Source organism: Stegostoma tigrinum, chromosome 2 (genome assembly GCF_030684315.1).
Source record: "Stegostoma tigrinum isolate sSteTig4 chromosome 2, sSteTig4.hap1, whole genome shotgun sequence".
In the NCBI taxonomy this organism is placed as follows: Eukaryota; Metazoa; Chordata; class Chondrichthyes; order Orectolobiformes; family Stegostomatidae; genus Stegostoma; species Stegostoma tigrinum.
In genome coordinates this window covers 20,277,116-20,302,501 of record NC_081355.1, presented here as the reverse complement: position 1 = coordinate 20,302,501, position 25,386 = coordinate 20,277,116, and the positions used below count along the sequence as shown (strand labels likewise).

Sequence of the window (25,386 nt, the reverse complement as noted above, 5' to 3'; positions counted from 1 at the left end):
GGGGAGAGGGAGAGGGAGAGGGAGAGGGAGAGGGAGAGAGAGAGAGAGAGAGAGAAGAAAGAGGGAAGGGAGGAGGAATGTAAGGAGTGGGAGAAGGGATGGATGAGGGATGGGGATGGAGGGAGTGGAAAGAGAAAGAGGAATGTAGGGAGGGGATCGGAGGGAGGGAGGTGATCAGAAAGAGTGGGGCAGGAATGAGGGGGAATAGAAAGAGTGGGAGAGGGGATGGAGGGAGCGAGAGGGTCAGAGGGAGGGGGCAGAGAGAGAGGGAAGGAAGGAGTGGGGAACGGAAGGAGTGGGGAACGGAAGGAGTGGGGAATGGAAGGAGTGGGGGGGTGGGAACGGAAGGAGTGGGGGGGTGGGAACGGAAGGAGTGGGGGGGTGGGAATGGAAGGAGTGGGGGGGGTGGGAATGGAAGGAGGAATGGAGATGCAGGAGGGATGGGGATGGAGGGAGTGGGATGAGAGGGAGGGAGAGGATCAGAGGGAGGGGAGCAGAGAGAAGGCAGGAAGGAGAGGGGATGGAGATGGAGGAGGGATGGGGATGGAGGGAGTGGGAAGAGAGGGAGGCAGGAATGAGGGGGAATGGAAGGAGTGAGAGGGGATGGAGGGAGGGATGGAGGGAGGGATGGAGGGAGGGAGGGATGGAGGGAGGGATGGAGGGAGGGATGGAGGGAGGGATGGAGGGAGGGATGGAGGGAGGGATGGAGGGAGAGGGTCGGACAGAGGGAGAGGGTTGGAGGGAGGGGGCAGGGAGAGGGTTGGAGGGAGGGGGCAGGGAGAGGGTTGGAGGGAGGGGGCAGAGAGAGGGATGGAAGGAGTGGGAGGGGATGGAAGGAGTCGGGGGGATGGAAGGAGGAATGGAGGGAGTGGGAAGAAGAGGGGAATGGAGGGAGAGAGAGGGGATCGGAGGGAGGGGGTATCGGAGGGAGGGAGGCAGAGAGAAGGCAGGAAGGAGGGGGAATGGAAGGAGTGGGAGAGGGGATGGAGGGAGAGAGTGGGAAAAGAGAGAGGAAGGGGGGGATGGAGCAACAAAAAAAGTAACGGTTGAGAATTGGTCAAACTATGTATATCAGAGAGCAGGAGCGGGAACGTTTAATTGAAATACAGTACTAAAGGGAAGAGGCGAGACCAGTGAATACAAATCGTAGAATTAAAACCAAAACGAACTCAAACCATCCAAATTTTAATCCCTGGTAGATCGCTAAGACCATTTAAAGAAATGCAGCTCACCTTCAGGATTTTCTCTTCGCTTGCACGCTGTCAGTTTCAATCGACCCGTAGTTTGTTAAAAGAAATAAATTGGAAAAAAAACGTTAGCAACACTCACAATTCTCATCTCAACTACACTACCCCTTCCAAAAATAAAACAAGATCACCCTGGGAAAAGTATGAACAGACTCCACGTGTGTGCAGCCGTGAGTTGTTTCACTTTGCCTACCATGTTTCGAGTGAAGTTTGCCCATTTTTCAGCAGTTGCTAATAGTCGCTGCTTCGCGTCCACGCCGAGGCAAGCATTTGGAGCCTTATTGTGTTGCTTCCTTTGCCCGGCGAGTGAAGGTGGTGCTGGTGTAGGGAGAGAAGTGTAAAAATCCCACAGTAACGGAGAGAAAAGCTCTCCCCTGACTGTCCTCTCTGCTGAGGACCCTGTTCACGGAGTTTCCAGGAGAGCTGTCACAGAGGGAGTGAAGCAGCGTTCGCTCTCCCTTCTCACCAACACCACATTAGTTTAAAAAAAACCTGCAGCCTGCCCTCAGCGGCACTTAAAAGTGGGAGGCAAGACTTTCCTTTGAATTCCGAGCTCCAACCACTTCAACGCTCGTAGGCACGATCAGTCGAGTGCTGATTTCTGTGCAACTGCTGCAATGTGTACAAAGCCCCGCAAGTTCGACGGTATCTTCCAAAAACACTTCTAATGATGATTTTTCTAAAGACAATGAAAATAAAGCAGTCAGTTCCAACTAGCTCGCCATATCTTTGGCAGTTCTTTTCCATGTATATATACGCATGTGATGGCTGTAATCTATGACCTCAGCTTTGTAGTTACATTAAATTCGTAAAATACTATAGATGATGTAAAGGTCAGTTTATTTTTCAGAGTCATGGAGCTTTAAAGCAGGAGAGACCCTCTGACCCATCAACACTGTACAAGTCATCAAGCACCTATTATAAATCTTACACATTGAGAGGGTTGCTTTCTCTAATCGGGCAATCGGTTCCCCAATCTCTGGGATTGTTTTCCCTTTAAATCCATTCTAAAACTTTTGCCCCAAAGCTTAAATCTGTGCTATTGACCCTCTAAGACGGGGAGGTGCCCCTGTTGGAGTGGGTTGGAAAAAAAAGTCACAAGTCACACGACGTAGTCGAACAGGTTTATTTGAGATCACACGAACTTTCAGGTGCAGTGACATTGTAGCTGCTGAGTTGAGAATCACCATATACGTGGCTCGGAGTCAGCGGTGGTAGTTGATGCTGTATGGAGAGGGTTTTACTAACTCTTTACAGTTTAATTACTTGGTGATCTACTGCACAAACAGTGTTGGGGCCAAATGCCTTTAAGGGGAACCAGAATTCATAGCTTTCTCTTTGACATGCCAGGAACACAATGGCTTGAGTCTTGCTTTGATATTATGATCGCAGTTGGCAATACTGAACAAATCAACTCCCAGAATGAAAACTCCTTGACAGATCATGTTTAAATTTGTAGTTGAATGGTGGTTAATCTCTGAAGCACATTCACAAGAGGCTGCAGATTTTATTCAACACCAGAACGCAAATGTATTACATAAATGATTTAAATAAACAAAACTATATGTATCAGACATTTGGAAAGATCTTAACACCAACGGCCAAATATAGCTTCAGTCCATTTCCCAGCACAGTCCTATTACACATACTAAATTACGGAGAAATTTCACTCCTATCTCGTGCTTTTTAAACTTTCAACTGTCTTTCCCAGGTCTATTCCCTGGCTTGAGGAGACAGTTTTATGATTCCTTTCCAAGTTGGTTGGCTCGAACCTTTCATAATTCCAATTGTCAAAACCTCTATATTTCTAACAATTTGAAGATACCTATCCAAACTCTTTCAGCATAGATGCTTCACAAACTAAAAGCATTGGTTGCGGTCCTTCTGTACTGCGCAGTTACTCGGCTCCAGTCAGAATTGGAGAACATACAAACTCACATTTGCTGCAACCCAACATAATGGTTTTATTCTAAAGCCATGCGCTCTGTACAAGCCCAAAACAAGCTGAACAAGCCTGCAACCTCATCAGTGCTCACGTGACTCACCTCATAAAAGGGCACTGTGCCAACATAACATACACCAACTATAACACACAACAATGGTGAACTGTTCCCAAGAACTATAAGTTTGACTCTTCCAGTAGTTTTCCCTTCTGAACTGAACCCCTGATACATCTGAACTGACACGAGTTCCAAAGTTTAAATTAAAGTAGTAGTTTTCTGGTTGGTTATAAACTTAGCATTATAAACACTATATCTATTAAAACCATACCAATCTGTCAGGCACTTGACTGCAGTCAAATTTTGTCTTGTAATTCATGTACTTAGATCGCTGTTCCAAATGACTTTCTGATCTGCTTTTAAAAATTAACTTCAAAGAACTGCTTCAATCCATCTGCTTCTATTTTAAAATCCAAACCCTAAAGAAATATGTCTATTGTATAACACACCCTCAACAACATAAAAAATGGAAGGGAGGGAGGATCGTCAATGACAAATATACTTTATTGGAGACAAATTCAACAAATTATAATATATTTTGCAAAGAAAAGGGAGTAAACAGGGCAGTGCAGAAAATTATGTAAACTTCAACTGTTACTAGAGTTATCTGAGAAAGTAAAGTGATAAATGGAAACCCAAAGATTTGATGTACTTAGATTTTCAAAAGACATTTGATACAGTGCCACAGAAAATATTACTACAAAAATAAGAGCTTAACATGTAGGGTTTACTGCATTAGCATGGATAAAGAACAAAGAACAATACAGCTCAAGAAGAGGACCTTTGGCCCTCCAAACCTGAACTGACACATTTTGCCCTTCCAGATTAAAACTGTCTTCACTTACAGGATCTGTATCCCTCTATTCCCCTCCTGTTCATGTACATGTCCAGGTGTTTCCTGAACGCTGCTATTGTGTCTGCTTCCACCACCTCCTCTGGCAGTATGTTCCAGGCACTCACCACCCTTTGTGTGAAAGATTTACCCTGCACATCTCTTTTAAACTTTCCACCTTGTTCACTCCCCGACCACACCTTGAACCTGTGTCCCTTAATAATTGACCCCTCCACCCTGGGAAAAAAGCCTCATACTTTCCACTCTATCCATGCCATTCACAATCTTATATACTTCTATCAGGTCACCCTCAACCCCATGCATTCCAGCAAAAACCAACAACCACTGTGTTCCAGTGAAAATAAACTCAGTCTATCCAACCTTTCTTCATAGCTAGAATCCCCCTTACTGGGCAAAATCCTGGTAAACCTTTTTGGTACCCTATCCAAATCCTTAGCAAGAACAGTATGCAAATGTTCCTTGTGTGGTCTCACTAAAGTTATATAAAGCTGCAGCATAACTTGCCTATCCTTATACTCAATGCCCAAAGGATTAGTTAGCTAACAGGAAACAGAAATTAGTGAGAAATGGGTCAATTTTGGGTTGGCAACCTGTAACAAGGGAAGTGTCACAGGATCACCAATGGGGTCTCAACTATTTACAATTTATATCAATTATTTTGATGAGAGGCAGCTAAATTTGTCAATTATACCAAGACAGTTCTACAGTAAGTCATCAAGAACAAGAAAGGTGTCTGCAAAGAGATGTAGATTAAGTGAATGGACAGAAATTTGGCTGATGAAGTATAATGTGGGGAAATGTGAACTTGTCCATTTTGGCATGAGAAACAGCAAAGTTATCCACTATTTACCTGGTCAGAGGTTACAGAATTCAGTGGAACAGAGGGGCCTGGGTGCCCTGCTCCTCTTGAAGCACAAGAAGTTAGTATGCAGGTACTGCAAGTAATTAAGAAGGCAAATGGTGTTTATTGTGAGAGAAATGGAATAGATATTGGAATTCATTGCAAGAGAATAAAATGTCAAATTAGGAAAATTTTATCACAGCTGTATAGTTTAGTGGGATCACATCTGGAGCCTTATGTACAGCTTTGGCCTGATTTGAAAATGGATATAATTACACTGGAAGCAGTTCATTAAAAGTTCACTTGACTCATTCTTAAGATTAAGGGTTTAAGTTACAGACAAAGGTTGAACAGGTTGGATCTATAATTTTCAGAGCTTAGAAGAATGAGAAGTAATTTTGTTTAAGCATAAGATCCTGAGGGGTCCTGCTTGTGTGGATGCTTCCTCTTATGGGATAGATGAGAGCTAAGGGATATAACTTAAGAGTAAGAGGTCTCCCCATTAAGAGTGTGATGAGGATTTTTTTTCTCAGAGTTTCATTAGTTTGTGGAATTTGATTCTGCAGAAAGTAATGGAGGCGGGGTCATAGTATCTATTCAAGGCTGAGTTAGATAGACTTCAGATAAAGGAGGGAATTAAGAGTTATACTGGACAGCAAAGAAGACAGAATTAAGACCACAAACAAGTCAACCATAATCATATTGAATTGCTGAAGAGGCTGAAAGGGTTGAATGATCTACTCTCCTAAATTCTACGTTCCTATGATTGAGGACTGAAGCTTTGCAGAATTAAATTTATAACTGACAGTTAAGTGAAAATACACTGCTCAATAACACATAAATAAATTTACGAAAAAAAAACAGATGTAAAATAAATACATCTAACCTAAGCAATATAAACAAATACATTTATAATTTAAGTATATTAAGAAGAATCATAAGTGCCGAACAAGTATGAACAATTAACTGTTGCAGCTCGATTCATTTGTATGAAAGAGATAATTGGAAACAACTAATAGAAAGATGCTTATCAATACGTAATTATGGTGCTAACTCTTTCCCTGACAGCATCTGTGGAGTATGTTCTGTATCCAGGTCTTTTGCTACAGACCTGTTAGTGAAGGAATTCCGGAATTTTGATCCATTGACAGTGAAGGAATGGCAACATATTTCCAAGTTAGGATGGTGAGTGGTCTGGAGGGGTACTTGCATTTGCTGGTGTCCCAATATATCTGCTGCCCCTGAGCTTCTAGATGGTAACGGTCACAGGCTTGTTTGGTGCTTTATAAGGAGCCTTGTTGAATTTCTGCAATGCTTTTTGAAGACAATGCACGTTACTGCTACTGTGAGTCAGTGATGGAGGGGCTGAATATTTGTGGATGTGGTGCCCATCAAGCAGACTGCTTTGTCCTGGATAGTGACAAGTTTCTTGAGCGTTGTTGGAGCTGCACTGACCTAATCAAGTTGGAAGTATCCCATCGTAGTCATGACTTGTGCCTTGTAAATGATGGACAGTTTTTGAGGAGGTGAGTTATTCTCGATAAAATTCCTAACCTCTGATTTGCTGTTTTGGCTATGGTACCTATGACTAGTCCAGTTCAGTTTCTGGTCAATAGTAACCCCCCTCAGGATGTTGATAGTTTGGGATTCAGTGATGGTGATACAATAGGGATGATGGTTAGATTCTCTCTTGTTAGAGATGGCCGTTACCTGGCATTTGTGTGGCACAAATGCCACTCACCAAGGTCTTGCTGCTTTTGGACATGGATGTCTTCAGTTTGTGGAGAATTACAAATTGTACTGAGTATTGTGCAATTATCAAACATTCCACTCCTGAGCTTACGATGGAGGGAAGGTCATTGATGGAGCATTTGAAAATGGCTGAGCCTAGGACACTGTGCTGAGGAACTCCTGCAGAAATGTCCTAGAGCTGAGATGACTGACCTCCAAGAACCATAACCATCTTCCTTTGTACTGTGTATGACTCCAATTAGTAGAATGATTTCCCCCGATTCCTCTTGACTCTAGTTTTGTTGGGGTTCCTTTATACCATTGCTGGGTCAAGTGTGGCTTTGATGTAAAGAGGAGTCATTCAATCCTCTTATCTCAAATTCAGCTCTCTTGTCCATGTTTGAACTAAGACTATAATGAGGTCAGGAGGTGAGTGATTGTGGTGGAACCCAAACTGAGCATAAATGAGCAGGTTATTGCTAAATGATTTGAGCTTGATAGCACTGTTGATGACACCTTCCATCACTTTGCTGATGATTGAGAGTAGACTGATAGATTAGCCAGGTAGGATTTTTCATACATTTTGTGTACAGCCCATACCTGGGCAATTTTCAATATTGTTAGGTAGATGCCCATTTTGTAGCTTGTTATCGATGAATCAAACCCCCTCAAGATATAGTAAGAAGATAATCTAAACCCTATCACTTGCTGCTTGTGCCGTTTAGCATGCAGGATACGTTGGGCCATGAGGTTGCAAATTGTGTTGGAGTACAATTTGGCTGCTAATGGCTCAGAGTATGTCATGGATGCCCAGTCTGGAGATGCTAGGTCTCTTAAAAGTATTTCCCATTTAGCATTATAATAGTGCTATGATATAAAATATTGTCAATATGAAGATGGGACTTCATCTCCACAAGGACTGTGCAGTGATCATTCTTACTGATATTGCCACAGACAAATGCAGCTGTGGCAGGCAAATTGATGATGATGATGTCAACTATGTTCTTCTCTCTTATTGGTTCTATCACCTGCTGTTGACCCAGTTTAGAAGCTCAGTCCTTTAGGCCTCAACCAGTTTGATCAGTGGTGCTGCAGCTAAGTCCCTTTTGATGACGGACATTGAAGCCTACACCCAGAATACATACTGCACTCTTGCTACCCTTATTGGTCCCTCTGTGATGTTTGACAGAGGGCGGTAAATGGTAATCAGCAGGGGGTTTGACCACTGCCTGTATTTGACCTGATGCCATGAGAATTCACCGCATCCAAAATTAATATTGAGGACTCCTGGGGCAGCTCCCACCTAATTGTAAACCACCTCTACCACCTCTGATGGTTCTGTTGTGCAGGTGGGACTAAACGTATCCAGGGATGGTAATGGTGTTGTCTGAGACATTGCCTGTGATGTATGATTCCATGAATATGATTATGTCAAGACTGTATCTTGACTAGTCTGTGAGACAGCTCTCTCAATTTTGGCTCTAGCCATAGCCATAAGACCATGTGATCCATCCCGTTTCATTTCTTCTTTTGCCTTTCTCACAGCTGACACAGCTGAATAGTTTGCTCGACCATTTTAGATTCACCAACAATACTGTGTGTCTGGAGTTACTAAAAGGACCAGGTATAGACAGCAGTTTTATTTCTAAATGAAGAAGATTTCCTTCATAATGATTTCATGGCTATTACACATTTAATTCCAGATTTTTTATTGAATTCAACCTCCACCATTTGCTGTGCTGGGGTATGGACTTAGGCATCCAGAACATTGCTTGGGTATCTAGATTTCCAATCTAGCAATAATACCATTAGGTCATCTCCTCCCTGAACCACTGTAGCGTATGAATACAGTACTCTATGCCATTCTGCTTGCTGCACTCTCAGAAGGATGTGATTACATGTGAAAGGGTTCAGAGGAGATTGGGCCAGGACATTGCTTGGGTTGGAGCAATGCAACTATAAAGGGAGAGTAGATAGGCTGGAGTTTCTCACTTTCAGCAGAGAAAGTTTAAGTGGAACCCGAGTGATGTGTACAAAATTATGAGGGCCATAGATAGGGAAGATAGAAAGAAAGTTTTTTCCCTAGTAGAGGGTCAGTGTCAGAAGCCACACAACACAAGGTTATAGTCTAACAGGTTTATTTGAAATCATGCAAGCTTTTGGAGCACAGCCCCTAAACCAGGTACAGTGAGAGATCATAGTACACAGACCCAGAGTTTATAGGCAGAGAGATCAAAAATCATACAACTGGTGCGAGTGGAGAGTCAGATGATAAGTCTCTGCAAGTGACCAGGAGTGTTTGATGGTGAGTAAAGTGTCAAGACATTGGAGGCTTCATTTCCAAACCAAGGGTGAAAGCAGCCCCTGATTAATTTGAGTAGGGACTGAGTGCAGGATGTAGTAGCTTAGGAAAAGTACATAATCTAGGCTGAGATATCATTGTGGTGCAGAGAAAGCACAGAAAATATGTGTTTTGGATGCGTCATAGCGTCATACAGCATGGAAATAGATCCTTCAGCCCAACTTGTCCATGCCAGCTAGGTTTTTGGAACTGAACTAGTCCCATTTGCCTGTGTTTGCCCCATATCCCTCTAAACATTTCCCATCCATGCACCTGTCCAAATGTCTTTTAAATGTTATAATTTGACCCGCCTCCACCATTTCCTCTGGCAGCTTGTTTCATATATGCACCACTGTCTGCATGAAAAGGTTGCCCCTCAGGTCCCTTTTAAATCTCTTCCTTCTTACCCTAAATTGATACCCTCTAGATTTGGACTCCTCTTCCATGGGGAAAATACCTTAACTATTCACTGTGCTCCTCATGATTTCATAAACCTCGATAAGATCATTCCTCAGCGTCCAACTCTCTAGAGAAAAAGTCCCAGCCTATTCGGCTTCTCTCCATAACTCAAACCTTCCGGTCTTGTTAACATCTTTGTAGATCTGTTTCATACCCTTTCCAGTTTAATAACATCCATCCTATAGGAGAGCAACCAGAATTGTATGCAGTATTCTAAAAGTGGCCTGACAAACACCTTCATTGGCTGTAACACAACTCCCCAACCCCTATACTCAATGTTCTGACGAATGAAAGCAGGCATGCCAAATGCCTTCTTCACCATCCTTTCTACCTGTGAAGTCACTTTCAAGGAACTAATTACCTGTATCCCTAGGTCTGTCTGTTCAACAACACTCCCCAGGCCCCGACCAACTAGCTGTGTAAGTCCTGCCTGATTTGTGTTAACAAAATGTAACACCCTGTGTTTATCTGAATTAAGTCCCATCTGCCACCCCTTGGCCCACTGGCTTCGTTGTTTAAGTTACTGTTGTACTCTGAGATAACCACCTTCACTGTTCATTATATGACCAGTTTTGGTGTCATCTGCAAACTTACTGATCAAACGTCTTATTTTCTCATCCAAATCAATAATATAAATTTTGAACTACAAGGGACCCAGCACTGATCCTTGCGGCAAACCACTGCTCTTAGGCACCCATTCGGAACAACAAATCTCTACCAGAACCCTCTGCCTCCTATCATCAAGCCAATTTTAGATCCAATTGGCCAGCTGTCCCTGGTTTACATGTGATCTGAAATTAATAATTAATCTACCATGTAGAACCTCATTGAAGGTTAAATCTAAATTCCATGTAGACAATGCCTTTTGTTCTGCTTTCATCTATCTTCTTGGTCATCTCTTTAAAAACTCAGTCAAGGTTGTGAGACATCATTTCCCCTGCACAAAGCCACACTGACTACGCCGAATCAGTACTTGCCTCTCCAAATGCTTACAGATCCTATCTCTCAGAATGGCCTGCAACTACTTACCCACCACTGACATCAGGCTCACTCGTCTGTAACTCCCAGGCTTTTCCTTGCAACCTTTCTTACATAATGGCACAACGTTAGCCACCCTCCAGTCTTCCAAATATTAAACCAACGCCCTTGTATTTAGCAGATCCCAGGACTCTATACGAAGAAGAGCAGGTAAGTTCTTCCTGATATACTGGCCAATGAATACACCTCAACCAGCATCAATGTTTCTGGAAACTTGCAGTGTACAAATTGTCTATTGCATTTCCTAAATCACATCAGAAGTACATAAATGAGAGTACTTTGGGGCCCCTATGATTGTTAAAAATGCATTGCAAATGCAAGCCTTTCCATTTCTTTAATGGTTACTTCAAGACTTGATTTTTTCAATTCTTACTTACCACTTTCCTGAATTTCATTCTGCAGCAGCAAATCCAACAGCTCTGATACTCTCATGCCAGAGTCGTGTGTTGTGATGTTCTTGCCATCGTTTATGTTTCTGCTGACCTTCACTTACTCCAAATTTGTCAGTTGACAGTCTCATGATAAAAGTTGGTTATTCTCATTGCCTACATAAAAACCAAGAGGTAATAAAATAAGGATAATCTTGCAATTGCAACAGAACAGAATTTAGCCACTGTCACAGCAGGAGGTTCAGCCAAAGCCCAGACATCAGTATGATGTCCAAATTTCCAAAACTGAAATTGGTTCTCTGAGTATTTGCAGGCTAAAAGGTTTCGGCAATGCTAACACTGATTCATTTTGCCAGGCCAAGAACCTTAGTTTGACATACCTCACAATGTCTGAGGCAGTCAGATATCTGAAACTGGATCAGAATTTAAATTGTATAAATCACATGCATGCACCATGTATGATTGTATGCTTATGAATCATACGGAAAAACAGAGCTCAAGGGTGTAATGAACTAGAACATTTTGCATTCTAAATTAGTGAGTAACCAGTTTTTAACCAGAAGAGCTTTTAATATTTCCTATGAGTGAAACAAGAGAACATAACATAACATGGTGTAAATCACAAAGCTTAAACAGTTTGGGTGGTCTATCTTAATTCTAAAAAAGGCTATTTACTTAGATGGATTGAGTTTTTCTGTTTACTACACTTAAGAATTTCCAGTAAAGGACTGTAACCTTTTTTTAATTTGTTCATGGAATGTGGGTATTGCTGGCTCAACCAGCATTTATTGTTCATTGCCCAGAGGACAGTTAAGAATCAATCACATTGCTGTGGGTCTGAAATCATTTGGATGCTAGACCAGGTAAGGATGGCAGATTTTCTATGCTAAAGGATATTAGTGAACCAGATAAGTTCTACTACAATGGTCATTATAATCTTTTTATTGAGTCCAAATATCACAATCTTCCATTATAGGATTTGACTCAATATCCAAAAAAGTCAGCTTCTCATTCTGGATAGTGACATTACCATAATACTACTGCCTCCCCTAAAAGTTCTTAATGATATGCAAGAATTGGTGATTGATTTCATTTTAGGTAAAGGAAGTTCAGGTCCTGAAGTCATACAGGGAATATTACATTGATTCAGAGTTACAGGAAGAACAGCAAACTCCCCATGGGCATAGTAAGGTAAGGGGGATGGTTAGCTCAGTTGGCTGAATGGCTGGTTTGTGATATAGAATGGTGCCAACAAAGTGGGTTCAATTCCTAAATTTTTCCAGAGCATTTTCCATTTATTTTCCAACTGAGATGTGATGCATAGATAGCCATTTTTCCATTTAGTAGAACAATCCCAAAAGCTTCAACATATAGGGCTCCATTTGGATGTTACTGTTTCTAGTGATTATCATTTGGACTATTAGTTATTCAAGACATACTACAGCAGCATATTTTCACAAAATAAACAGAACATTTATTTTTAAATATACTTATGTTTAGAATCATCTTTTTTTTAGTATCTTACACAAGTTAATGGGTAAGTGACTGGGGGATGTCATTTTCATTTGAGCAATGGTGTAAAATAGGAGAATTTGGATAGCCCAGACTTTCCTGATATTTCTTTGCATAATGTGCAAGTGGTTGGAACTCATTTGAGTAGAAAGCAGTCAGACAGAGTCCTCAAGCATCAGATGCAGGCTCGATGGGCAAACTGGCCCTTTCCAGTGTGTGTGTTTTGTGTGTTTGCAAATTAAGAGTTGTACAAAAACAGTTTGGCGTAATTTTTCCCACCTTGGGGCGAATGTGTTTACCCCAACTTCATTACCTCTGACACAATGATGCTGATATACTTTGAAACAGCGGAATTAATTCTCTGAATATCTGCTTTCCCCAAGAGAGTATTTTACTCTTTTTAATGATAGTCTGTGGTTAAAATTCAGCCAAAGGTTATAAACAAGTAACAATTTGATCCAGTGGACTTGTAACACAATCCAAGTGCATTAAGGAACAAATGACGTTTAAATTACTTTTATTTAAACATTAATCAAGATTGTTTGGGCCAACAAGGAAAATAATTGCATTAAGTGGCTCGTGTTGCTCCCCAGAATAAGGCTACTAGGTCTTTGGGAAAGTCAAGGATGAGGATGGCCATTTGGTCCCTCAGTGCTGATCACTTTCTCATTGTGCCAACTAATTGCATTTCAAGTAGTTTTAGTATCTTTGTAACAATTACTTGCATTTACATACATATTTGACAAAAATCGAATGTACTCAAGCCATTCACAGGAGTGCTATCAAAAAAAAATTGACATCATGCCACATAAAGAATTATTAGGACAGATAAACCAAAAATATAACCTCAAAGAAGCATCTTCAAGGAAGAGAGCAGTAGCAAATGTTGTTTACTTTTATTGTGTCAAGGTGGTAGGCATTAACCACAGTTTCCAGTGCTCTTATAACTAGAAACAGACTGAAACTGTGGTTGTTGGGTTAGGAGGTACATGCTTGTAATGTGTATCACTACAAATAATTCAAAAGTGTGTAAAGATTGTTTGTAGTTCTGTGGTTGGTTCGCTCACCGAGCTGGTTCATAAGTTCGCAGATGTTTTATTATCCTGCTGGGTAACATTGTCAGTGCAGCTTCTGATGAAGTTTTCCTGTTTGGTAAACCAACCACAGCATCCATAAAACCGAGCTACACATCTACTTATGTTTTAGTTCTATCCAGAGAGGTGCAGAGATTAGGATCTAAAAGGTTAATGGTATGACAGCCAATTGTGATTGATTTAAAGTGGCAAATAATCAAGAGGCAATAGTTAGAAGAGTGAAGAAACTTTGGGAAGGTCGTGGGGCAGCAGGTGGTTACAAAGTTTTGGAAATTTGAGGCCAATGAGAACTTAGAAAACAGAATTGAGAATTTCTACATCACTACATGGATAAGCACAGACCACGTAGAACCACAGAATTGTCACAGCATGCCATTCAACCCATTATTTCTACACCAGTCCTCTGAATGAACATTTCACTTAATGCCATTTTACTGCCTTCTCCCTATAATCCTGCATGATCCTTTTTAAATAATAGTCTGAATCCCTTTCAAATACCTGAATTGAACCTGCCTCCACTAATCTCTCAGATAATAAATTCCAGACCATAACTTCTCTCTGTTTGAAAATGCTTTCTTCTCATATCATTTTTGCTTCCCTGGCAAACTACTTTACATTTGTGCCCGTTTGTTCTCAATCCTTTCGTCAGAGGGAACATTCTCATCTTCAAGGAAAATGGGTCTGAAATCTGCAACTTTTTTTTGTAACTAGTATCATAGAATCCTTACAATGTGGAAACAGGCCCTTCGGCCCAACAAGCCCTCACCGATCCTCAGAGAATCCCACCCAGATCTGTCCCCCTATAACCCAACTAATCTACACATCCCTGCACACTATGGACAATTTAGCATAGCCAATCCACCTAGCCTGCACATCTTTGGACTGTGGGAGGAAACCGGAGCACCTGGAGGAAACCCACGCAGACACGGGGAGAATGTGCAAACTCCACACAGACAGTCACCCGCGGTTGGAATCAAACCTGGGTCCCTGGCACTGTGAGGCAGCAGTGCTAACCACTGAGCCATCATGCCACTCCTAAAGTTCCTCATCTCTGGATCCATTCTCCTGAATAGTTATTATATCCTCTCAATGCCTTCACATCATTATTAAAATGCAGATTCTAGGACTTGACACAGTATTCCAGATAATTCTTAACTAATGTCTTGTACAAGTTTAATACATCAAATTTAATACATACTCTTGTAAAACCAAAAGAACTACGGATGCTGTAAATCAGGAACAAAAGCAAAGTTGCTGGAAAAGCTCAGCAGGTCTGGCAGCATCTGTGGAGGAGAAAACATAGTTAATGTTTCGGGTCGGTGACCCTTCCTCAGAACTGATGGTGGCAGGGAAAACGTCAGTTTATATACTGAAAATAGGAAGGTAGGCGGGGTAGGGAGTAAACAATAAGATGGAGACCAAAGAGGAGAAAGACAGTTGGACAGACAACGGAGTTGCTCACGATCAGGCTGGGATTCACCTGTTCACCAACTATTCACCCTCCCAGCCTGATCGTTAGCAACTCCGTTGTCTGTCCAACTGTCTTTCTCCTCTTTGGTCTCCATCTTATTGTTTACTCCCTACCCCGCCTACCTTCCTATTTTCTGCATATAAACTAACGTTTTCCCAGTCACCATCAGTTCTGAGGAAGGGTCACCGACCCGAAACATTAACTCTGTTTTCTCCTCCACAGATGCTGCCAGACCTGCTGAGCTTTTTGTTGCTTACTCTTGTGCTCTGTGCCCCTATTAGTAAAGTCTAGGATATGCTTTAACCTCTCTCTGGCTATCTTGTCATCTTTAAGAAATACTGCAAAGAGAAGCCCTCAGGTCCCTCTGCTCCTGCGTCCATTTTAGAATTGTACATTTAATTTTACGTTGTCTATCTATGCTGTTCCTAACAAAACAAATTACCTCATCTTCTCCACATTGAGCATCTGTCTGCCTATTGCATCAATTTTTCTGTGCCCTTTTGGAGCTCGAGACCATCCCCTTCATGGTTTTTAAAACCGACAAGTCCTGAATTATTTACAATCTTCAGATTTGTGGTCAATGTACATGAGGGTCAAGATTATTAACATCAACATGGAAAATCCATAGTTGTTACACTGCGGAACTCCATTACAAACATTCCTCTTGCCCTCAAAAAATCCGTTAGCCACTATTCAATTTCTAGACATTCAGCCATCAGCTACACTTGCAATGAAAAACAATTTTCTGCTTTCTCTTCCAAGATTGGCATAACATTTCACCCTTGCCAGTAATAATTAAACTTACACAACAACCACAATAGAATACACATAACCATGCTGCCTTCTACACCCACTTCCTTTCTGCCCCCCTTCTTTGTTCTCAAAAACCCCACCGCAGAACTTTCAGAACAGGTGGATGTAGAGCAGTAAGTTACTGTAATATTGCTCTCCCCACACTGCTGGCCACCATAGTATTGTTCTAGGCTGTGATATTAAGGCACATGTTAAAGTCCAGGAATTTTCTGTAGGATTAGTCATGGCAGAGAATGAGCCAGGAAAATCACCTTTTCCCAACAGCTCCTAACATTTTTTTACGTAATAAGAGTTTGGAATAAAACTCAATGAGCCCTTGTGGAGCTAACATTTACTCTCTACTCAGTCAGACAGTAGTGAATGTTGACATAGAATAACTTTCCTTAGATGTTAAAATTGCACTTTACTTGCTCCAACTTTCCCTTGCTTTGAGGAAAAGGGACACAGATTGCTGTTGAACCAGCAATTTTTGTCACTTGGATCTGAGCAGCTTGGCACTCTGAGACTTGACTGAGATTGCACAACGTCGCAATTGGCAACACCATCATTCCATTCGGAATGCTACCTTGTCACTGAAGGGAAACCATACAAAACCCACACCAAGTATTTTCTAAACAACCCTCATCTTGATGGTTGGAAATGCATTGGGAATCTGCTGCTAGTAAAAGTTTTCTTCACGATAATGCACATTATTTTTAGGAGAGTTTGAATTAAGAAGGGGCAACTTGTTGCTCCAAGGATTTACAAAACAGCGTTTAAATGAAACATCCAAGACCTGGCATCTCATAAAAAGCATGGTTTACAATTGAAAGGCTTCTGGTTTGAGTCATGTTAAGTAGCTATGGGTGATATGAACACAGGTTATGTCAGATAGTTGCAATGTTTCCCAGAAACCAGTGCATCATTAAATCAAGTTCTTTCACAGCACAAACTTTAATGTTTAATCAAAGTCCATGATTAAGGACTTTGTATCCCGCCCACCCACCCCCCCACCACCAAATTGCATCCTGTTTTCATTCTTAATTGGTTGAAGGTATTTTCTCTTGCTGCAATAAGGTTTCACAGATGTGAGCTCAGTACTGAACTTAGAGTGGGGACTTTAAATGTCAAGAGGGTAATCTTGTCAAAGGAGGGGAGGACAGAAGGGAGGGACGACACATTGGTGATGGCTGTGATATCCTGATTACTTTAGTTTTACATGATGTGCAGTGCTCCACAGTGGTCAATGGATTGTGAACAGAGCTGGATTCAAGCCCACCAACTCCACCCCTCCCTGACTAAATGTGTTCCAAAGATTCTCAACCTTCTGAGAGGGAAAAAAAATCTCCTCATCTCTACATTAAATGAGAAGCCCCTTTTTTAAAAACTGTGTCTCTTAACTCTAGCTCCTCTGACAATGGGAAACTTCCTTTCAGCGTCTATCCTGCCAAGAACCCTTTGATTTTGGTTATAAATTTTCCTTTATTCATTCACAAAATGAGGACGTCACTGGCCAGGCAGCATTTATTGCCCAATCATTAACTCCCTAGAAGGCAGTTTAGAGTCAACCACAATGCTGTGCGTCTGGAGTCACATATAGGCCAGACCAGTCAAGGATGGCAGTTTCTTTTCTTAAAGGACATTAGTGAATCAGATGAGTTTTTTTTCCCTCTGATAATTGGCAATGAATTTGTGGTCATCAACTGATTCTTAATTCCAGATGTTTATTGAATTCAAATTCCACCACCTGTCGTGGTGGGATTCAAACATGGGCCAGAGTGTTATCTGGGTCCCTGGAATAAGAGTGCAGCAATAATACCACTAGGGCCATTGCCTCCTCCCCCTAAATTCAATAAGGAATTCAGGTGAAATGTAACTTCTTTACCTAGAAAGTGGTTAGGATGTGGCACTTGCTAACAAATGTGGTGACTGAAAGAAATAGCATAGATGCATTTAAGGAGGAATGTGATTTGTACATGCTAATGAGGTTAGATTAAGTCTAGAGTGGATTTGAAGATAGGGCTTGATGAAGTTAGGAGGAGCTTTTTGTACAGCATAAAAAACAGTATAAACTATTTGAGCGCCATGACCTGCTTCTGTCTTGCAAATCCTATGTAATTTTATGTAACTTTTACAACTCCTGCCCAGCTGAAAACAGATGTGGAGCTGTTAAAATGGAATGGAATGTTTAGCCACTGGCTTCTATCATCATCCAGTCAATTGTAGTTTAAAATTGCAGGCAGCATGAGTCCCGGCTAGCTCTATTCCAAGAAACTCAGTGGTGAAGGACAGAATTGAAGCCAATGTTTACAAATCTTTAAAAGCATTTATTTACATATTGCAAGTAAAATAAATTAGATTGCATCACATAACTCAAATGGCACTATTTCAGCTCAGACAACAAAGTGCAGAGCTGGATGAGCACAGCAGGGCAAGTGGTATCAGAGGACAGGAAAGCTGACGCTTTAGGTCTGGACCCTTCTTTAGAAACTATTTTAGCAGGTTCCTATTTATAGGAGCACAAATAAATCCACACTTATTGTCCACCATCTGCATACAATAAACATAATTCATATACAGCCACCATTGGGTGTTGCGGGGGGTGGGGGGGGGGTGTGGTGTGGAAGGATTTGAAAGGTTGGCTGTCTTATGGCACAGTGGTATGGTCTTTACCTCTGACCCAGGAGGCCTGGGTTCAAGCTTCAAATGTTTTAGAGGTGTGCAGTAACATTTCTGAACAGGTTGAGTAAAAATCAACATCTCCCAAAACCAGCCTGACTCCAATACTAGCCAGAGACCTAAGCAAGGAAGTGGAGTGATGATGTTTTCTCTGGCAAACAGACTAAAGCTAGAGAAGCTTCTGTAAATTAACACTTGGTTTACCAGTGACTCTGTTACGAGGAGGAACACCCCATTGTTACACTAGGGAGCTATGGGTTCTCCTGCCCTGTATTTTCTAACTCCACTTTACCTATAACTGTGCTGGTTTCCCTCTGTTAGGACCTTTAATGTCAGGTCCTCCATTGGTAACTTTAGGCTTCCTGAAATCTGCCTCGAGCCAATTGACCAGGTACTGGTTCCAGCAAACTTCAGCAAAGTTGTCTGTTAATACAAAGTTCCAGATTAAAATGAAACCCAAAAGCTAACAGCTCTCTTAGCCTCCCATGAAAGGGAAATGCCATTCTGCTCCCTCCCCTACCACATGAACTATTACCATTCATATTGATCCCTCCTCCTTTATGCCTGATGATGATAATTGTACATGACATGAAACTAAAGTCATTAGCATGTCATAATGAAAATGATGATGTGAATGTTTTAGGTGAATGAATTAATAACACAAATCATCATAATTGCAAAAATGAAAGTACCATGATTTTAATGAAGACTTTCAAATCACTGTATGAAATTATTTTATCATGGGCTCCTGCTTCTTGTGGACAATAAGAGTAACTTAAAGCAATGTATGTAGAATTACCAGGGCAGAAGCAGGCTATTTTGTCTCAACCGGTTTATGCTAGTGTTTTTGCTCCATGAAAGCCTCTTCCCACCCTACGTCAACTAACTACATCTGCATATCTTTCTATTCCTTTCTAACTTGGGCTTATTTAGCTTCCTCTGGTAGACATCTATTTTGAACCATGGAATCCCTATGGTCTGGAAGCAGGCCATTTGGCCCCTTGAGTCCACACTGACCCTCTGAGGAGCATCCCACCCAGACTCACACCCCCTATCTTATCCCTGTAACCCTGCCTTTCCCATGAAGACCCACCTCACCTGCACACTATGGGCCAGTCCACCTAACCTGCATATTTTTGGACTGTGGGAGGTAACCTGCACAGAGACAGGGAGAATGTGTAAACTCCACATAGACAGTCACCTGAGGCTGGAATTGAACCTTGATCCCTCGCACTATGTAGCAGTGGTACTAGCCACTAAGCCATTGTAATGAATTTTACTCAGCAACAATTCAATGTAGTAGCAAATGACATTCTAACCACGCTGGGCAAAGACTCTTCCTTGGAATTGCTTTGTTAGATTTACTTGTGACTTTCTTACATTTATGGCCCTAACACTCCCCAAGTGGAAATTCAAAATTTGTCCTACTGAACCTCTTCATAATTTTTACAACTTCTTTTAGGTCACTGTCAGAGAAAAGCATCACTGCACTATTCAGTCTTTTCTGGCAGTAGTACCCTCCTAGTTCTGCTATTATCCTGTTAAATCTATTTTGCACCTTCTCATTGCATACTTTGTAATTTTTCTTCATATTACTGTAGGGATCAGACAATGCATGGAATGTAGCATTGGTCTTTTTGTTGACATCATTATTTTTAAATTTTAAGGTGTCACTGAGCCTGTAGAGGTGCCTTTTCTGTTCTGTGAAGAGTACTGCTTTATGAACAGTACCACTATCTCTGCTGTTCAGTCACAAACTGGGGGCTAAACTTTGCTGCGCATACTTTAATCAATGTTTTCCTCTTGACTTCTTAGTTACATTTTAAGGAAATTAAAACCACTATAATTCACCATCCATTCCAGAATTAGTCAATGGATTATGCAGATTGACAGTACACATTCCACATCCAATCTGGTTCCAAATTGACCGTACTTTGTTAGTTTGAACAGTGTGCCAAGAAAATGACACCTACCATTACATTTACTACATGTTGATTTTTGACTGATTAGGAGTTCTCTTACAGCTAGAAAGTACAGCAAAGAGGGGCAAAACAAACTCATTGACTAGGGATAAATGTTATTCACTGAAAGACAAAAGAAGAGATCAGGTAGTTTGATCTTTGCCATTAACACGCGGGCTTCTCAGTTATGACTAAACTATCCTTTAATGATAGGGGGGCCTATCGAAAGGGTGAAAATTCTCTGTCCAGCTTCATGCTGTTTTATGCTGGCAAGACACCTAAGACACAGTCTGGAATCCTGCTGTGTTCGCTTCCTGAGGAGTTAGACTGGGATAAGTAAAACTAGAGAAACAGCCTGTTCTTTGTTGTTATAGCACATATGTGTTAGGGTTTTGTTTCATCCATTTTAACAACCATGTTTTTTTCAATTTGGCTTACATCCTTAAGTGTTTGGAGAGTTGAAACATTTGGCGGACATAATGGGCCTTAAGAATGTGATTCTTTAGCAGTAGTGAACATCGCATCGCAGTGCATTCCAGTTAATAGGCGCACTGTTTCATCAGTACATTCATTTAAAGGGGACATTTGTTCTGATTGATCTGTTCCATTTTGATGGTCAGTATGGACTCAATGTTGATATTCTTGTCTCTGAGACAGCAGGTTGAGGATTCAAACATCATTCTAGAGACATCAGCGCACAATTTAGGTTGATATTCTAATACATCACTAAGAGAGTGCTGCATTGTTGCAGGTGCAACATTTTGGAAAGAAATCTCAAGATGTTGGCAGTAATGCGGTTGGCAGCGTTCAACCCCTCAGCATGGGGCTTGGCCCCTCATGGGCTCATGCAGCGGGTTCAGCTGCATCCACACGACTTTATTGTTCTCTTTCCAGATCGGTAGCTCGCTAATGTTTTTCTTTGGTTTTGGAGGCTTCGGGGCTTCCACTTAATGTCCTCCTGCGGGAGGCCAGGGTCCCTCATAACTCCATCCCCAATCCGTCTCAGCTGGTGGTTTCAGAAGACCGCTGGTTGACTTGAAGCCACATTAGAGGAGTTGGGGGACCTGCACAGTGTGACCATCTCCAGCTCAGAGGCAGCACGAGTAGCAGGGTTGGCAGTGGCAGAGAAGGAGCACGTTGCCAGGATCCCAGTGGCTGGAGGAGCAGAGAAGGTGAAGTCTACAGAGGGAAAGATGAACTATTGAAGCTGTTTAGTTAGATCAATTTAACGCTAATTTAGTCAGTATTTTACGATTTGTACAACTTATTCAGTCATTTATTCCAGACTCCAAGCTGGTGCGGGACATGGTGACATTACACATTTTTAACTGTACGAAGGTACAAGTGACAATATTAAATAAATCTAAATCTAAATGTTTAGATTAGATTCCCTACAGTGTGGAAACAGGTCCTTTGGCCCAACAAGCCCACACCACCCTTTGGAGCATCCCCCCCAGACCCATCCCTCTATAACCCACATACCCCTAAACACTACAGGCAATTTAGCATGGCCAATCCACCTAGCCTGCACATCTTTGGACTGTGGGAGGAAACCAGGGCACCCGGAGAAAACCCACGCAGACATGGGGAGAATGTGCAAACTCTGCACAGACAGTTGCCTGAGGCTGGAATTGAACCTGGGTCCCGGGTGCTGTGAGGCTGCAGTGCTAACCACTGAGCCACTGAAAATGGAGGTGGTGCTTGTCCTGTCAGCTGGTGTAAAAGGGCTCATCACACTATTTTAAAAGCACTGTAGAGTTCTCCCCATTGTCCTACCTAATATTTACTCATCAGCAAATACCACCACTAAAACAGATTATCAAGTTATTACTTCATTGGCTGTATTTGATGACACTAAAACGACAGAGAGATTTCTTTCTGCAAGCTCGTATTAAACATAAAAGACTAAAGAATGGCTTCTGTGTAATGGCATTACCTGTTCAATTTGTATTATTATAATTGATTAATTCTGAATAATTAATTAAAAAATCATATCTGATTTATTGCTTGATCATTCACCTAGGGCTTAATTGAAAGCACTGAGATAAACTTGAACTCCCCGTGGTATTATTTATCACACACGCAATCGATGGGATGGGACAAAACCACACGCACACAACAAATCTATGCACAGACATTAAAGACGCCTTCAAGTCATAATCAGAAAAATCTTCGTATGATACTTCGTGGGAATGTATTGTGTATAGTTTAGCCTTTGCATTTCCTATATTACAACAGTGACTTGAATTTAAAGGCACTTCCTTGGTCAGAAAATACTCTTGGACATTCTGAGATCTGGAAAGGCACTACATATATTGTGTAAGTCTCTCTTTAACCAGGCAGACATGGATATATGAAGCCTTTTGATCAGTATGAAGAGATTTCTGGTAAAAGACTATTACTATAATGATTAATCTTTGAATTTTGCAACTGGACAGATTGTAGATTAACACTAAGCATCAACCAGTTGGCTGGGGATGGGTTGAAGTGCCCTCAAACATCAATTATTATAAACACTGCATAGTCTGGCTCTTGCATGGAAATGAAGACAGAATATATACTTCAGTGCATGTTAACCCTGCGCTTTGATCCTGTTAGCGCTTTGCAGATTAATGAAAGTAAGGTTAATGGTCTAATCACAAGACACATCTCCAACTGTGTTTCATTGAGACAGTGTTATAAATTTCACTGATATGGTCAATGGCACCAGGGTGACTGCTTTTATAAGGATTATGAATGGGCTTGAGTCATGGTCAAAGTCAGTATGTTTTCATAGAACTGGAATCAGTTGTGAGTATAATTAGAACCAGTTACCGTGTAACCCTTTGGGTACTGAAACTCCTTCACTTCGTAGCAAAGAAATATATGGAGAGGATATGCAATGGGGTCCAATGGGATACACACTCCATTCCACATGTAGGGGAAGTACTCTTACACATTAATTAGTGATGAATTGCTTTCTCAGATGTAGAATAACTGCGTTTCCCATTATTCATTTTATTTGCATGACAGATGAAGACACCTAAGTCAAAAGAACTCGAGGAAAGAATGTAAACAGCATAGGAACAAGTCACAGGCATTGGTTCCTCTATTCACTTAGATACTTTTGATCTACCTCTGCAGTTCTAAAGCTCTTAATACTTATTCTGGCCTCTTGACCATTCTTGATTTTAATTGCTCCACGTTTGGTGGCCATTCCTTCACCTGCCTGGGTGTTGAGCTCTGGAACACACTCGTCATATCTCTGCATCTCTCCAGCTCACTTTCCTCCTTTAAGACTCTCCTGCCTCCTTGACTAAGCTTTTGGTCATCCGAACTATTGTCAACTGATGTTGCTTGGTCTCATATTTTGTTTTAGTTGTTCTGAGAAGTGCATTGGTATGTTGTGTAATATGAAAGGAACAATGCATGAATATAATTAGAACCAGTTACTGTGTAACTCTCTGGGTGCTGAGCTTCCTTTGTAGCAAAGGAATATGTGGAAAAATGCACAATGAGGACCAATGGGATTTACAGAGATAAGGAGAAACTTCTTCAGCCAGAGAATGGTAAATGTATGGAATTCGCTGCCACAGGAGGCTGTGGATGCCAGGTCATTGAGTACATTTAAGAGTGAGATAGAAAAGTTCTTGATTATCAAGGGGATCAAGGGTTATGGGGAGAAAGCAGGAGAATGGGGTTGAGGAACTTATCAGCCATGATTGAATGGCAGAGCAGACTCGATGGGCCGAATAGCCTAATTTCTGCTCCTATGTATTATGGTCTTATGGAATACACATTCCATTCTACATGAAGGGGAGATACCCTTACATATTAATTAATGTCATTGTTCATAGCTTGGCTTAACAAATGTTAATCAATCTGTTTTTAAAAGTTTTAATTGACTTTAAATGTCAACAGTGTTTTAGGAAAGCTTCTTTCAGATTCTTTTTGTGTGTAAGCATTAGTATCTCTGCACAGCCTACTTGTAATTGTAGGGTTATATCCGATTGTTCTGAATCTGACGATCGGCGGAAATGGGACAGAACAATGTTCCCTTCGGCCCTGCTGGAACAGTGGATCCATTCTCAGATGGAGTAATTTGGCAGGGTCTGCTATGACTTTTTTTTTTCAAAATAATGGCTTTGGTACCTCTCCCCCTGGCCTCCAAACAATTAGGAATAGTGGGCAGGATGGTCCTTCCATTCTGTCAAAGGAAGGATTTCAGATTAACTTGCATGGGTTACAAAGGCTCACCGGTGCTTTGATACTTGAGGCTACAGTAACCATAAGAAAAACAAGGAGAAGCTTCTTCGCAGGTCTCTCACTTTTATCTGATGGTAGAATTTCAGGGGCTGCAGGGAATTGTGTTCTCCTGAGGGACAAAATGTGGGGTAACCATGGAGGTGCAGATAGAAGCAGCAGACAGAGGCAGCTGCAGGTGTCCTCTCCTTCCAGCCTGGCAGCATGAGGATCGAAGACTTCAGGAGGCCATAATGGGTGTGTGCTGTAACACAATCATCCTCCATAATGACTTTCCTTGCATTCTCCTGACAGCCCTTTCCACGTCAACTCAGCTTGTAGTTTCACTCATCACTGTCTTTCTAGGCCACACACTTCACCAACTGATCAGCCAACATTCCCGCGCTCAGAAAGAGCATAGAATCCCTACAGTGTGGAAGCAGGTCATTCAGCCCATCAAGTCCACACGAACCCTCTGAAGTGCATCCCACCCAGACCTATCTCCCTACCCTATAACCCTGAATTTTCCCATCTAGCCTACCCATCCCCAGAGACTATAGGGAATTTAGCATGGCCAATCCACCTAACCTGCCATTCTTTGGACTGTGGAAGGAAATCCATGCAGATGCAGAAAGAATATACAAATTCCACAAGGACAATCGCCCGAGGCTGGTACTGAAACTGTGTCCCTGACACTGTGGGTCAGCAATCTAGGCCACACACTCTCTGCTTTCCCACCTTACAAGAGAAGACAGAT

The 25,386-nt window shown here is 41.7% G+C and overlaps 1 protein-coding gene across 2 annotated transcripts in view; it reads right to left on the bottom strand.

Annotated features, from left to right (window-relative positions):
• The window catches only part of nkd2b (NKD inhibitor of WNT signaling pathway 2b), a 124,122-nt gene extending 122,250 nt beyond the window's left edge, over positions 1–1,872 (bottom strand). The window contains exons 1-2 of one of the 2 annotated variants that reach the window (XM_048560950.2): positions 1,441–1,872; positions 1,233–1,259 (exon numbers count right to left, since the gene is read on the bottom strand). In XM_048560950.2, coding sequence (XP_048416907.1) covers positions 1,233–1,259; positions 1,441–1,465 — 52 coding nt within the window. In that variant the 5' untranslated portion in view covers positions 1,466–1,872. The remainder of the gene's footprint in view (positions 1–1,232; positions 1,260–1,440) is intronic. The other variant, XM_048560960.2, reaches the window with a different exon arrangement.
• Positions 1,873–25,386: the final 23,514 nt, after the last annotated feature.